Source organism: Ranitomeya imitator, chromosome 3 (genome assembly GCF_032444005.1).
Source record: "Ranitomeya imitator isolate aRanImi1 chromosome 3, aRanImi1.pri, whole genome shotgun sequence".
Taxonomy (NCBI): Eukaryota; Metazoa; Chordata; class Amphibia; order Anura; family Dendrobatidae; genus Ranitomeya; species Ranitomeya imitator.
Window position 1 is genome coordinate 777,015,025 of NC_091284.1, and position 16,443 is coordinate 777,031,467.

At 46.6% G+C, this 16,443-nt stretch overlaps 1 protein-coding gene across 1 annotated transcript; it reads right to left on the reverse strand.

Annotated features, from left to right (window-relative positions):
* Positions 1-192: 192 nt before the first annotated feature.
* Positions 193-16,034, reverse strand: EEF1AKMT1 (EEF1A lysine methyltransferase 1). Its single transcript, XM_069759102.1, has 5 exons — positions 15,942-16,034; positions 5,708-5,878; positions 5,350-5,432; positions 3,548-3,828; positions 193-621 (listed from the first exon to the last, which is right to left on the reverse strand). Exons 2-5 carry the CDS (start codon positions 5,861-5,863, stop codon positions 485-487), a joined length of 657 nt encoding a protein of 218 aa, XP_069615203.1. The 5' UTR covers positions 5,864-5,878; positions 15,942-16,034; the 3' UTR covers positions 193-484.
* Between the last annotated feature and the right edge of the window lie 409 nt (positions 16,035-16,443).

Here is a 16,443-nt window from a genome sequence, read left to right on the forward strand (position 1 = left end):
TTTTATACATGAAACATGTGTAATAAATATGTAGATACCGTGCCACCTATGAGCTGCCAAAATAAGGCAGAGCTGCAATACCAGTCACGACCCATGGACAAGAGTGGCGCTATTTCTACAGAAAAAAAAAAAAGAGACAGCCATGTTCTTTACGCTCTTACAACCAATTTTACTTAATAAAGGAAAAGAATCCAACGTGTTATATTATTTATTTGTAAAGAACATACGTACAGATGGAGCAGAGTTTAGTGAGAACGCACTGAAGTCTTCACTGGGCTGTATCTCAGCCGTGTACCCAAGTGCTGGTGCAGAGGTAGACGACACGCGCAGGCTCTGATGGATCATGAACAGAAATAGTGATCCCTCCATGCCGCCACTGGATCCCCTGCGGTCCGTACAGTCGTCACTTTCCAGGTCCGGTCCGCTCCTCGCCATGTCCAGAGCTTGCGAGATGGATCCGGTCCAGTTATTAGATGTCGGGTATTTAGGATGTGGCGTCAAGACCAATCTCATAGTTGGCAAAACATCTAAATTCATTGGCGAGAGACCGGTTGTGCCTCGGAATAAATTTACACATTTTCAGTCCGAGGATCTGAGCCACTAAATCGTCCATCACGGCCCCTGGAAAAAGAGGAATCAGAAAGTGTAAAGCTTGTACATCGCTAGTTCTGCATCCTTACCTTTGTGAGACTATGCGGAAATGGGCACTAATCCCCGATCCTTCGCCTGTACACATGGAGCAGAGCTGAATTTGTCCCTTTTTATTTTTCAGCACAATGATAACCCCCCAAAAGCACTACTATATACACTACTATATACACCCTGTATATCCTTTTTATTTAAATTACTGTATTCGGGCTAAAAATCATTTTTCATTAAACATTTTGCACCGTTTGGCTTTTAAAGGCATTTTATTTCCCTGCGCATTCAACTTGGATGTGGTCTGTGGTCATAAAGCAGCTGAGAGGAGCTCAGGAACAGACAGGCAAAAGAATGATAAACTCTCCTGTCTGCCAGTCACAATGAGCTCACTGACAGATTTTCAGCTAACTCATTCTACAGCCAGGTTGTGTATGGAGTGTATAGAGCGGGATAAGTAGTAGAACCCTGGACTGACACCGGCTGTCGTACACAGCCAGCATCTACCTTTAACAGCAGTGACCAGAGCTAGCTTCCATTGCTGCTGTTTAAATGCTGCAGACAATCACTGACAGCAGCAATTTAATGGCCCACTTGCGTCTGCAATGCGATCTCGGGGAGCTGATAGGATAACTATGGCAGCTGGCGGCCTGCTGAAGTCTTCCCATGGCTGCCGTCTTCCTATCAAGCCAAGTCTTCATAGAGGAACATCAGTTACATTACATACAGCAATACTGTAGTGTATGGTATAGTATTACTGACAAAAATATCAAAGGTTCAAGTCCTCTAAGGAATCAAAACTATGAAATAAGAAGGAAAATAAATAAAATAAAATTTATATATATCACCCCCTTTTCCCAATTAAAAAGTCTTGCATGTGAAATCCAAGCTCTGGCGCCGGCACTCCAGAGCGGAGCGTTCGGCTGCACATAGCAACACATGGAGCCGCACGCTCCGCTCTGGAGTGCCGGCGCCAGTGTTTGCTTTTCACATGCGAGACACGGACGTGTTTCTCGCATGTGTGATCCCGGCCTAATAGTACTGACCTGGAGAGACACATCGCCAGGTCATTTTTTACAGGATCATGAATGAGTAGAATTGCATTGTTTTCACTAGTTCACTCAACTTCGATTTTTTTTTCACGTTTTCAGTACATTATATGGGAAAATCAATGGGGTCATGCAAAACTAAAACTCGTCCTGCAAAAAAAAAAACCTCATAGGATTACGGTATGTTTAAAAAAAAAGGATGGCTTTTAAAATAAAATAAAACAGAAAGAAAAAAAAGTGCAAAAAAAGCTTAAAAAAATTAAAATAAATCACCGGGTCTTGAAAAGGGTTAAGATTAGAGAGATGTGATGTTAGGGGCGTTCAGGAGGCACAGCAGAACGTGGTGAGTGGTAGGCTAGCTTCACTATAGAGATGGAAGACAGCAGCGGGGGAGAACGTGCTCAGGGGATGAGCGGGATAACGGCAGATGTAGAAAGCAGCAAGGCGTCGGTGCGCTGCCCCGGTGAAGTGTAAAGCGCGATATTCAGCCAATCATATTACCTTTAATAATAATAATTTTTATTTATATAGCGCCAACATATTCCGCAGCACTTTACAATTAAGCAGGGACATGTACAGACAATAAATTCAGTACAAGTGCAGTACAGTACAATTAGGGGTGAGGTCCCTGCTCGCAAGCTTACAATCTACAAGGAAATGGGGGGACACAATAGGTGAAGTGATTGTTATTTCAGGTCTGGCAATTATAATAAATAGGGATTTTCATATAAAGCTGCATGATCCGGTCATCAGCCCATGTGTTTAAGTGCAATAGCAAAGTATCAAGTGCAGTTATCATGTGCATGGAGGGTGTGGAGACAGATGAATAGTAAGGTGCAGATTCAGAATATTTGGAAGGAGGGAACAGGGCAAAGTTAGTCTACTGAGTAGTTGATTTGGTAGGCTTGTTTGAAGAGATGGGTTTTTAAAGCGCGCTTGAATAGGTAGGGGCTAGGTATCAGTCTGATCGTCTGGGGAAGTGCATTCCAGAGAGCTGGCGCAGCATGAGAGAAGTCTTGGAGACGGAGGTGCGAGGTTCGGATTACGGGGGATGTTAGTCTTAGGTCATTTGTAGAACGGAGGGCACGTGTAGGGAGATAAACAGAGATGAGAGAGGAGATATAAGGCGGTGCAGAACTGTGGAGAGCTTTGTGGGTGAGAGAGATGAGTTTATACTGGACCCTGTAGCGAATGGGTAGCCAGTGTAATGACTGGCACAAGATGGAGGCATCGGTGAAGCGGCTGGACAGAAATATGACCCTGGCTGCCGCATTCAAGATGGATTGAAGAGGAGAAAGTTTGGAAAGAGGGAGACCGATCAGAAGAGAGTTGCAGTAGTCCAGACGGGAATGAATAAGAGCAACAGTAAGAGTCTTAGCAGCTTCAAAGGTGAGAAAAGGTCGAATTCTGGGGATGTTTTTAAGATGCAGGTGACGAGTGAGTGAGTGATCGGCTATAGGGAGTAAAGGAAAGTTCGGTGTCGAACCTTTATGGAAGTCCACATATTAACAGATCACAAAATGGTTTTCGGCTCCAGTCGGGAGTCGTCGTCGGGTGATGAAGTCGGAGCCGAAAACCAGTTTGTGATCTGTTAATATGTGGACTTCCATAAAGGTAATTTGATTGGCTGAATATCGCGCTTTACAGTTTACGCCTTGCTGCTTTCTACTTGAAAGGGTTATGGACCCCAACGAAAAAGTTTGACAAAATGTTCTCCTTGTCTCCTTCTCATTTCCCGCTTTGCTGTGCACATACTCACCGAACACAGGACGCCATGAGGTTTGTGGTCTCATCTAATGTAATTATTTGGACAGTGACGCAGGACGTCACCATACAGCAGCATTACTGTCATTACATACCTGTGCACAACAGGATTTTCCCTTTGGTCAAGAAGTGAACGGTCTCAGCAGTTTTGTGCAGACACTCTTCAGATAAGTACGGGGGGTCCGCTAATACGATATCAAAGCTGTGCTGCAGCAGCCGCTCTGGCAATTCTAATGGTTTATTATAATCGTAGAAGATGAATTCATCTCCATACACCGAAAACCGCTTATCGTATTCCAGCAGGCACACCGTCACATCATCCCCGACCAGCCCTTTAAGCTTCTGGTAGACACTGGGAGCACTCACACAAGCGATCCTGAAGAGACACGAAAACCAGCAGCCGGATAATAAGGCAGTGAGGAAAAATAAATACAAGGAAGGCCATTATTAGTGTTCACTGGTATTCGGCCGAATGTCCAAGTGAGCTCCAGACCTAAGGAAGTCCTCTGTCCATGGGCTGGACAACCGAATCAGGAGGGCACCCCCGAAGATATGCAGAATACCACCCATCGTGACCATACAGACTAACCCAGAAACACACACTAATAACATATATACATGCGGGATATACGCACACGGGGAATGCGCAACATAAGGGGCATGCACGCACGGGGATAAGCATGCACATATGGGGCATGTACACATGGGAGATGGGTGCACCCAAGGGACAGGCGCACACAAGGGACAGGCGCACACAAGGGACAGGCGCACACAAGGGACAGGCGCACACAAGGGACAGGCGCACACAAGGGACAGGCGCACACAAGAGATAGGCGCACACATGTGACTATAAAGTCTTATGTTAAGTAGAATGCACACAAATCCACATCAAATTCCTCAATAAAATTTAAGGAGAAACACTCTCCTGTAACACTTTTTCATGAAAAAAGTATCTCATCTTAAGAAGTAACATATTGCTAGGAGAGGCCATGACTTTATACTCTAGGGCTGATCCAGGGAATGGTCGGCCTCAGCGCTGGCGCAGTGCTGTGTCCCCTTCTTTTGCTTTCTGTGCACAAAAGGACGACAGCTTAACTGACTTTGTCCTACAGTCTAATGTGTAAGGGGCAGACAGAAGACAAGGAGTTACAGAGGACTTGTCACCAGGTCAAGTGTGTAGTTTTTGCTTTGATTTTTCTTCCTCAGCGCCTGTGATTAAACGGTTTTTTTGTTACTTATAAATCCGCCATACGATTCCAGAGATATGAGCCTTTCTTTTAGTGCCAATTTTAATGGGTTTTTTTTGTTGCCAAGTACGTGTAGCTCAAAGGATTCTTTGGGGCCATGTCTTTATCTGCTCTGCATAATTACACAGTGATACCCCTGGTAAAGGCCATACAAATTACCAATAAATGAAAAGGCCCATATTTTTGGAACAGTATGGTGAAATCAAGCGAAAAAAAACAAAATGGAAAATGGAATACTTAGAGGAAGCAGTGGGAATAAATAAGAGCAAAAATCAGGACACTGTTGACCCGGTGACAGGTCCTCCTTAAGAGTCCAGCATGTCCGATTTTGGATTCTTGGCTAGTTAAGTGGCCACCAGAGGAGTCTCATAAAGAACAAAGGAACGCTGGGCAGACTGAGCTCTGCTACATATGGCGCAGTCAGTAAGGACTGGTCCTGGCCGACAACTGTCTATTGTATATGGGGCCCCCAAAGTATCAACATCTCAAGATGTGAGCAGAGGTCACAGGGACACATAAGCAGCACCCCATTATTATTATTATTTATATATCACCATTGATTCCATGGTGCTGTGCATGAGGAGGGGTTACATACAAATTACAGACATCACGGCATTAGGCATTTATGGATCGCCATGGTAACACCTTACCTTCCATTTTTCCCGGATGCCTCCATTGCTTCTTTCGCCAGACTCAGCGCAGTTTCGTCACTGTACCAAAACTGGCTCAATTGCTGGTTGGTGACCAAAAATATGGAAATATATGTTAGAATGATGCAAGGGCTCCCCCTGGTGGAGACTTATGGCAATGGCAGCTTTATCACTCAATACAAAAACTGTATCAACCATTACTGATTAAGTATTTACATCAGTCCCAAAGACTTGGCATCAAGGAGCAGCGCACATGGCCGACTGCTGCTCCATTGTAACAGAACACGGGACCCCTATTCTCGAGTCCGCACACAATACATAGACAGGGTGAGTCGGACCCCCATAAGGACGCTCTTACCCAATCTTCTTCAACAGCTCCGACTGCAAACGTATCATAGTCCGGCTCTGACTTCAAAGACTCCAGCTGCTGCTGTTCAGTGTAGAAATCCTGCAACGCTGCCAACGTGTGAGCCGAGAGCTGAGGGACATCATCGTCATCATCACTGCCGTCCATCACTCAGATCAATATCTGGAAATAGAAGGATCATGTGCCACCGGTGTCTACTGACGACCGACCGTCTGAATGAGGCCTTTCTTCAGATATGTGTTTCATGGATAGCACATGTACACATTATAGTCTATGGGGGGCTCACATGTCCAGGTCTATGTCGTTCCTTAAAGTCAATGGGTCCATAAAAAATAAAGGACTGCACACGGATGCCATCTGTGTTAAGCAAAGGCTGTTCGTTTTTCTAACTGATTTATAGGTGGGAGAAGCTTGGATTTTATTTTTTTTGATTTAGAGAAAAGAGGAAGCCACACTGACAGTAAAACCAGACACACGGTTATTAAGGTGGCTGTCCTCTACCCGGAGAACCCATCTTAACGAGTATATTCTCCAATGTAAAATAAAAGAGCGAGATCAAGCTGAAACTACAACTCACATCAAGACATCAAGATGAAGCTACAGCTCTGGCAAATATTAAGAGACCGCTGCAAAATGTTCAGTTTGTCTGATTTTTCTCTTTATAGGTACTGTATATTTTTGAGTAAAATGTAAATTGTTCTCTTATTTTATAAGCTACTGACGACATGTCTCCGAAGTTCAAAGCAATAAATTTTGTATTTATTTTCTGAAAATGAGAAATGGTCAAAACAACAAAAAAAATGCATTGCTTGCAGACCTCAAATAATGCAAAATAAACAAAAACAAAAAAACAAGTTCATAATCATTTAGAAACAACAATACTAATGTTTTAACTCAGGAAGAGTTCAGAAATCAATATTTTGACAGCTTTCATGCGTCTTGGCATGCTTCCCACCAGTCTTTCACACTGCTCCTGGCGTAAAAATGTAAGCAGTTCTTCTTTGTTTGATGGCTTGTGACGATCCATCTTCCTCTGATTACACTCCAGAGGTTTTCAATGGGGTTCAGGTCTGGAGATTGGGCTGGCCATGACAGGGATTTGATGTGGTGGTCCTTCATCCACACCTTGATTGACCTGTGTGGCATGGCGCATTGTCCTGCTGGAAAAACCAGTCCTCAGAGTTGGGGAACATTGCCTGAGCAGAAGGAATCAACGTTTTTTCAGGATAGCCTTGTATGCGGCTTGATTCATACGTCCTTCTCAAAGATTAACCTGCCCAATTCCAGCCTTGCTGAAGCTTCCCCAAGATCATCACTGATCCTCCACCAAATTTCACAGTGGGTGCAAGACACTGTGGATTGTACACCTCTCCAGGTCTCCGTCTAACCATTAGACGACCAGGTGTTGGGCAAAGCTGAAAATTAGACTCATCAGAGAAGATTACCTTACTCCAGTCCTCTATGGTCCAATCATTATGGTCTTTGGCAAACTTCAGCCTGTCTCTCCTTTGCTTCTCATTGATGAAAGGCTTTTTTCTAGCTTTACATGACTTGAGGCCTGCCTTTAGGAGCCTATTAGGAACTGTTCTTGCCGTGCACTTCACCCCAGCTGCCATTCCTTTTGTATTGATCCTGTGGTTCCTGAGTGACATTTGAATAAGATGACGGTCATCCCGGTCAGTGGAGAGTCGTTTTCGCCCTCTTCCGGTCTGTAGCTTCGTTGTCCCCAAAGTCTGCTGCTTGACCTTGTTGTAATGGACTGCCGTCTTAGAAATTTTAACCCCTTCACCCCAAAGCCTGTTTTCACCTAAGTGACAGGGCCAATTTTTACAATTCTGACCACTGTCACTTTATGAGGTCATAACTCTGAAACGCTTCAACGGATCCCGGTGATTCTGACATTGTTTTCTCGTGACATATTGTACTTCATGATAGTGGTAAAACTTCTTCGATATGACTTGCATTTATTTGTGAAAAAAACAAAAATTTGTCGGAAATTATGAAATATTAGCAATTTTCAAACTTTTAGTTTTTATGCCCTTAAATTAGAGAGTTATATCACATAATATAGTTAATAAACAACATTTCCCACATGTCTGCTTTACATCAGCACAATTTTGGAAACATAATTTTTTTTTGTTAGGACGTTATAAGGGTTAAAAGTTGACCAGCGATTTCTCATTTTTGCAACAAAATTTGCAAAACCATTTTTTTACGGACCACCTCACACTTGAAGTGACTTTGAGGGGTCTATATGACAGAAAATGCCCAAAAGTGACACCATTCTAAAAACTGCACCCCTCAAGGTACTCAAAACCACATTCAAAAAGTTTATTAACCCTTCAGGTGCTTCACAGGAATTTTTTGAATGTTTAAAAAAATTGAACATTTAACTTTTTTTTCACAAAATTTTTACTTCAGGTCCAATTTGTTTCATTTTACCAAGGGTAACAGGAGAAATTGGACCACAAAAGTCATTGTACAATTTGTCCTGAGTACGCCGATACCCCATATGTGGGGGTAAACCACTGTTTGGGCGCATGGCAGAGCTCGGAAGGGAAGGGGCGCCATTTGACTTTTCAATGCAAGATTTGCTGGAATTGAGATCGGAGCCCATGTCACGATTGGAGAGCCCCTGACGTGCCTAAACAGTGGAAACCCCCACAAGTGACACCATTTTGGAAAGTAGACCCCCTAAGGAACTAATCTAGATGTGTGGTGAGCACTTTGAACCTCCAAGTGCTTCACAGAAGTTTATAATGTAGAGCCGTAAAAAAAAATTTATATTAATTTTCACAAAAAATGATCTTTTTGCCCCAAATTTTTTATTTTCCCAAGGGTAAAAGGATAAATTGGACCCCAAAAGTTGTTGTGCAATTTGTCCTGAGTACGTCGATACTTCATATATGGGGATAAACCACTGTTTGAGCGCATGGCAGAGCTCGGAAGGGAAGGAGTGCCATTTGACTTTTCAATGCAAAATTGGCTGGAATTGAGATTGGACGCCATGTCGCATTTGGAGAGCCCCTGACGTGCCTTAACAGTGGAAACCCCCCACAAGTGACCCCATTTTGGAAAGAAGACCCCCTAAGGAACTTATCTAGATGTGTGGTGAGCACTTTTAACCCCCAATTGTTTCACTAAAGTTTAGAATGTAGCATTGTGAAAATTAAAAAATCATTTTTTCTTTCCACAAAATGATGTTTTAGCCCGCAATTTTTTTTCCCAAGGGTAACAGGAGAAATTGGACCACAAATGTTATTGTCCAATTTGTCCTGAGTACGCTGATACCCCACATGTGGGGGGGAACCACCGTTTGAGTGCATGGCAGAGCTCGGAAGGGAAGGAGCACCGTTTGAAATGCAGACTTAGATGGAATGGACTGCAGGTGTCATGTTGCATTTGCAGAGCCCCTGATGTACCTAAACAGTAGAAACCCACCACAAGTGACCCCATATTGGAAACTAGACCCCCCAAGGAACTTATCTAGATGTGTTGTGAGAGCTTTGAACCAACAAGTGTTTCACTACAGTTTATAACGCAGAGCCGTGAAAATAAAAAATATTTTTTTTTCCACGAAAATGATATTTTATCCCCTATGTTTTTATTTTCCCAAGGGTAACAGGACAAATTGGACCACAAAAGTTGTTGTCCTATTTGTCCTGAGAACGCTGATACCCCATATGTTGGGGGGAACCACTGTTTGGGCACACAGGAGAACTCGGAAGTGAAGGAGCACTGTTTTACTTTTTCAAAGCAGAATTGGCTGGAATTGAGATCGGACGCCATGTCGCGTTTGGAGAGCCCCTGATGTGCCTAAACAGTGGAAACCCCCAATTATAACTGAAACCCTAACCCCAACCCTAACCCTAGCCCTAGCCCTAACCATAGCCCTAACCCTAGCCCTAACCCTAGCCCTAACCCTAGCACTAATGGGAAAATGGAAATAAATACATTTTTTTACATTTTATTATTTTTCCCTAACTAAGGGGGTGATGAAGGGGGGTTTGATTTACTTTTATAGCGGTTTTTTTGGCGGATTTTTATGATTGGCAGCCGTCACACACTAAAAGACGCTTTTTATTGCAAAAAATAGTTTTTGCATCACCACATTTTGAGAGCTATAATTTATCCATATTTTGGCCCACAGAGTCATATGAGGTCTTATTTTTTGCGGGACGAGTTGACGTTTTTATTGGTAACATTTTCGGGCAGATGACATTTTTTGATCGCTTTTTATTCCGATTTTTGGGAGGCGGAATGAACAAAAACCAGCTATTCCTGAATTTCTTTTAGGGGGGGCGTTTATACCGTTCCACGTGTGGTAAAATGGATAAAGCAGATTTATTCTTCAGGTCAGTACGATTACAGCGATACCTCATTTATGTAATTTTTTTAATGTTTTGGCGCTTTTACACAATAAAAACTATTTTATATAAAAAAATAATTGTTTTTGCATCGCATTATTCTGAGAGCTATAACTTTTTTATTTTTCTGCTGATGATGCTGTATGGCGGCTTTTTTTTTGCGGGACAAGATGACGTTTTCAGCGGTACCATGGTTATTTATATCCGTCGTTTTGATCGCGTGTTATTCCACTTTTTGTTCGCCTGTATGATAATAAAGCGTTGTTTTTTGCCTTGTTTTTTTTTTTTTTTTTTTTGCGGTGTTCACTGAAGGGGTTAACTAGTGGGATAGTTTTATAGAGCGGGTCGTTACGGACGCGGCGATACCAAATATGTGTACATTTATTGTCTTTTTTTTTTTTTACATAAATAAATGGATTTATTGGGAAATGTTTTTTTTTTTTTATTTGGGGATTTTTTTTTATTTTTTTTTACACATTCTATTTTTTTTTTTTTTTACTTTCTAACATTGTCCCAGGGTGGGACATCTCTGTATTAGATCAGATCGTTGATCTGACACTGTGCATAGCACACAGTGTACACTGTGTACACAGTGTACACTGTGTACACAGTGTAGCACACACATATACAGCTGACACCCGCACCCGATCACCGCGGCGCTCAGCGCGAGACCGCGGTGATCGGTGCGCCGTACTAGTACTGCTGCTGGCACTAATGCAGTGCCGGCAGCGCAGTACTAGTACGGCGCATGTCACGAAGGGGTTAAGGATGGAGGCAACATGATGCTCACTGTGTCCCTCTGCTAATAAAGCCAGAATTGAGTCCTTCTTTTCCTCACTCAAGACTTTTCTTTTCAACTCCTTTGGCACGGTTGAAAGTTATTTTTTTCATTCCTATTACTTTTGGGATATTACTAGCACTTGTTTTGCCATCCAGCTTATCCTATTGCAAGAGGATTGTGAACACCACAGCAGTGTTTTTTATACTTTTCCTTCATTAAATAAGATTTGGTTCAGGTGATCACCTAATCAGAAGCACATTAAGTAGAATGAGGTGTAATCTGGTTGGAATTCAACTGACACTGGAATGGAACGGCTGTCAGATATGTAGAGAAGCTGATTTTTAGAAAACTGTGTAGTGGTCTTTTAATTTTTGCCAGAGCTGTATAACTCACATGAAGAGTGAGATTAAGTTGCAGCTACAACTTACATCAAGAACGAGATCAAGCTGCTAAAACTCACATCAAAAGCGAAATCAAGTTGAAGCTACAACTCCAATCAAGTACAAGATCAAGCTGCAGCTACAACTCACATCAGGAGCAAGATCAATGTGCGGACACAAATCTCATCAAGAGTTAGATCAAGCTGCAGTTCTAACTCACATTAAGAGCAAGACCAGGATGCTGCTACAACTCACGTCAAGAGAAAGATCAACCTGCAGGTACAACTCACATCACAGCAACTGCAGGCCCGACAATACAGAATTCTGCACCAGACTGATTAGGAAGGTGACACGGACAGCAGGACCTCAAATATACAGGACATGTGATATATATTACAGAACATTAGACGTTATACCAGGGCATATTATCCTGTATAGATCAATGATATGCATAGTGCACTACGGACAGTGTACAAGGTGATCTGTAACATGCTGATATAATATGTGACTGATGGTCTGTACTCACCTGTAGTAATATAGCAATTACTTTATAACATCGGATATCTTATAGTTATTAGATATCATATACCAGTCACATATCGTGCTGTAAACTACAGACTTCAGATGTTATATACAGAATATATACAAAATCTATATATATAATTGTCTAAGGGTTACTTCCGTCTTTCTGTCCTCAACTTCCGTAACGGAAATCCCACGTCGCTGATTGGTCTCGCCAGCTGCCTGTCCGATTAGTCCCTCCCCTACAGTCACAGTGCCCGCCGCCCGCTCCATATTCCCCGCAGTCAGTGTCCCCGGCGCCCGCTCCATACTCCCTGCAGTCAGTGTCCCCGGCGCCCGCTCCATATTCCCCGCAGTCAGTGTCCCCGGCGCCCGCTCCATACTCCCCGCAGTCCTTGTCCCCGGCACCCGCTCCGTACTCCCCACAGTCAGTGTCCCCCGCGCCCGCTCCATATTCCCCGCAGTCAGTGTCCCCGGCGCTCCGCTCCATACTCCCCGCAGTCAGTGTCCCCCGCGCCCGCTCCATATTCCCCGCAGTCAGTGTCCCCGGCGCTCCGCTCCATACTCCCCACAGTCAGTGTCCCCCGCGCCCGCTCCATATTCCCCGCAGTCAGTGTCCCCGGCGCTCCGCTCCATACTCCCCACAGTCAGTGTCCCCCGCGCCCGCTCCATATTCCCTGCAGTCAGTGTCCCCGGCGCTCCGCTCCATACTCCCCACAGTCAGTGTCCCCCGCGCCCGCTCCATATTCCCCGCAGTCAGTGTCCCCGGCGCTCCGCTCCATACTCCCCACAGTCAGTGTCCCCCGCGCCCGCTCCATATTCCCTGCAGTCAGTGTCCCCGGCGCTCCGCTCCATACTCCCCGCAGTCAGTGTCCCCCGCGCCCGCTCCATATTCCCCGCAGTCAGTGTCCCCGGCGCTCCGCTCCATACTCCCCACAGTCAGTGTCCCCCGCGCCCGCTCCATATTCCCCGCAGTCAGTGTCCCCGGCGCTCCGCTCCATACTCCCCACAGTCAGTGTCCCCCGCGCCCGCTCCATATTCCCTGCAGTCAGTGTCCCCGGCGCTCCGCTCCATACTCCCCACAGTCAGTGTCCCCCGCGCCCGCTCCATATTCCCTGCAGTCAGTGTCCCCGGCGCCCGCTCCATACTCCCCGCAGTCAGTGTCCCCGGCGCCCGCTCCATACTCCCCGCAGTCAGTGTCCCCCGCGCCCGCTCCATATTCCCCGCAGTCAGTGTCCCCGGCGCCCGCTCCATACTCCCCGCAGTCCTTGTCCCCGGCACCCGCTCCGTACTCCCCACAGTCAGTGTCCCCCGCGCCCGCTCCATATTCCCCGCAGTCAGTGTCCCCGGCGCCCGCTCCATACTCCCCGCAGTCAGTGTCCCCAACACCCGCTCCGTACTCCCCACAGTCAGTGTCCCCCGCGCCCGCTCCATATTCCCCGCAGTCAGTGTCCCCGGCGCCCGCTCCATACTCCCCGCAGTCCTTGTCCCCGACACCCGCTCCGTACTCCCCACAGTCAGTGTCCCCCGCGCCCGCTCCATATTCCCCGCAGTCAGTGTCCCCGGCGCCCGCTCCATTGAGTCAACTTTGATTGAAAAAGTTTGAGACACAAAAGATTGAGACACATTCTGACCAGCTACTTACATTACAGAATCGCATCCACATTCTCTGACGGCCATCAGCCAAGTGTACCGTACGGCAAATCCGGTGTGGAAGAAAGTGTCACTTTCTTCCACACCAGATTTGGCGTACGGTACACTTGCCGATTTCCCTGCCTACAGAAAAACACCCTTGAAAAAGGCCAGAAATAGGCCGAAACGTTGGAAAAAGTTTTTTCTGTTATAATATCGGCTGTGCATAGCAAAGGAAATCTGTCGGGAAAATCTAACACCCCAAACTGTCATATGAACATGTTGCTCTATAAAAAAAAATGTCATCCATATCTTTATTTATGCAATCTGTTGCTCCCTAACCAAAAAAAAGTGCAAATAAGGCTGAAGTGCTCTGGGAGTGTCAAAGCCCTTCACACACCACTGCCTCCCCCTATTCCCCACCCAACCTTCCTCTCCATGATGACAGGTCACTGATGGTGTGGTCAAACCAGTCAGCTGTCAGTCAAGCAGAGGGAGGTGAGGCTGGGCAGGGAATAGAGCTGGGGAGGCAAAGGTGTTTGAAGTGCTTTGACACTCCCAGAGCACTTCAGCCTCATTAGCTTATGAATTAAAACATTAATTGCAACAGCCTACAACACTGAGAAGAAGTTTACTAGGACTTTGAAGAGCAAGAAGATGAAAGGGGAAGAGAAAGGGCAAGAGGAGAAAGGAGGAGAGAGGGATGGAGATAGTGGGAGGGTGGAAAGAGGGAGGCAGCGAGAATGGGAGGTGAGGGAAAGAGCGATGGTGGGAAGGAGCGACAACGGAATAGAGCGACAACGGAATAGAGCGACGGCGGGAAGGAGCGACGGAGGGAAGGAGCGATGGGGGAAAGAGCGATGGGGGAAAAGAGCGATGGAGGGAAGGAGTGACAGTGGGAAAGTGAGTGATGGAGAGAGAGTGATGAAGGGAAAGAGCGATGGAGGGAAGGAGCGATGGGGAAAAGAGCGATGGAGAGAAGGAGTGACAGTGGGAAAGTGAGTGATGGAGAGAGAGTGATGGAGGGAAAGAGCGATGGAGCGATGGGGAAGGAGTGACGGCGGGAAAGTGAGTGATGGAGGGAAAGAGCGATGGGGGAAAAGAGCGATGGAGGGAAGGAGTGACAGTGGGAAAGTGCGTGATGGAGAGAGTGATGGAGGGAAAGAGCGATGGGGAAAAGAGCGATGGGGGGAAGGAGTGACGGCGGGAAAGTGAGTGATGGAGGGAAAGAGCGATGGGGGAAAAGAGCGATGGAGGGAAGGAGTGACAACGGAATGGAGCGACAACGGAATAGAGCGATAACGGAATAGAGCGACGGCGGGAAGGAGCGATAACGGAATAGAGCGACGGCGGGAAGGAGCGATAACGGAATAGAGCGACAACGGAATAGAGTGATAACGGAATAGAGCGACGGCGGGAAGGAGCGACAACGGAATGGAGCGACAACGGAATAGAGCGATAACGGAATAGAGCGACGGCGGGAAGGAGCGATAACGGAATAGAGCGACAACGGAATAGAGCGACGGCGGGAAGGAGCGACAACGGAATGGAGCGACAACGGAATAGAGCGATAACGGAATAGAGCGACAGCGGGAAGGAGCGACAATGGAATTGAGCGACGGCGGGAAGGAGCGACAACGGAATGGAGCGACAGCGGGAAGGAGCGACAACGGAATGGAGCGACAACGGAATAGAGCGACAGCGGGAAGGAGCGATAACGGAATTGAGCGACGGCGGGAAGGAGCGACAACGGAATAGAGCGACAGCGGGAAGGAGCGACAACGGAATGGAGCGACAACGGAATGGAGCGACAACGGAATAGAGCGACAACGGAATAGAGCGACAACGGAATGGAGCGATGGCAGGAAGGAGCGATAACGGAATAGAGCGACAACGGAATAGAGCGACAACGGAATGGAGCGATGGCAGGAAGGAGCGATAACGGAATAGAGCGACAACGGAATAGAGCGACAACGGAATGGAGCGATGGCAGGAAGGAGCGATAACGGAATAGAGCGACAACGGAATAGAGCGACAACGGAATGGAGCGACAACGGAATAGAGCGACAACGGAATAGAGCGATAACGGAATAGAGCGATGGCAGGAAGGAGCGATAACGGAATAGAGCGACAACGGAATAGAGCGACGGTGGGAAAGTGAGTGATGGAGAGAAAGAGTGATGGAAAGATGGAGGGAGGAAAGAAGGGAAATGAGGAAGGACTGGAGAGAGAATGTGAGGACTAGGAGCTGGAGGGAGATTACACAGATTTTGTTGCGCCACATCAGACAGGCACGGGCAGACTACACCTCCCATCAGTTTATTCTGTATGAAGCCGCCCCGTTTCCACAATACTCGGTGCAGACCGGTCACCATGGTGACACTGCCCCAGTGAGCCGCACACACACGCCCGGTGCTGGCCGCCGCAGGGTGATGACGTCAGCACACCCCGCTGAGGCCGCGGCTGATAACTCGCTGTATACACCCATCTGTCATCATCAGTACAGAGTGATACAAGCTGCGGCTATCGCTCCCCGCGCTCACCTCACACACCGCGGCCCGGAGAGAAAGTTCTCTAAGGACGTAATAGAAAACTACACTTCCCATCATGCTTCGCTCTTCCTGTGTCCCCACCCCTCGTCTACCCAGAAACCAGTGCGCTATATAAATGATTGGCGGTGACGGGCCGGTAGCTGCGCGTAGTTGCTTGCGCTGCTTCCATAATTTGCCGGTGTAACATGACAAGTGACTGTAGCTGCCTTCAGTCCACGTCTGTGTACTTCCAGGCGGCTCCCAATGTGCGGCTGTGCCCACCCTGTGTGTACAGGGGGATATCAGCTACAGACCAAGGAGACCCGCATACAGACCGCAGACCGGCTTGAAAATTATTTCCTTAATATGAGCAGTCACCACTAGGAGGCGCTAACTGCACACGGGGAACTCAATGGCCTCATATGGGGAGTTAGAAAGTAATCCGAGCACTATGTCTAATCAACAGAGCACCGGCCGTAGCCACTGGGGGGCGCTGTGCCCCATACAAGGCCAT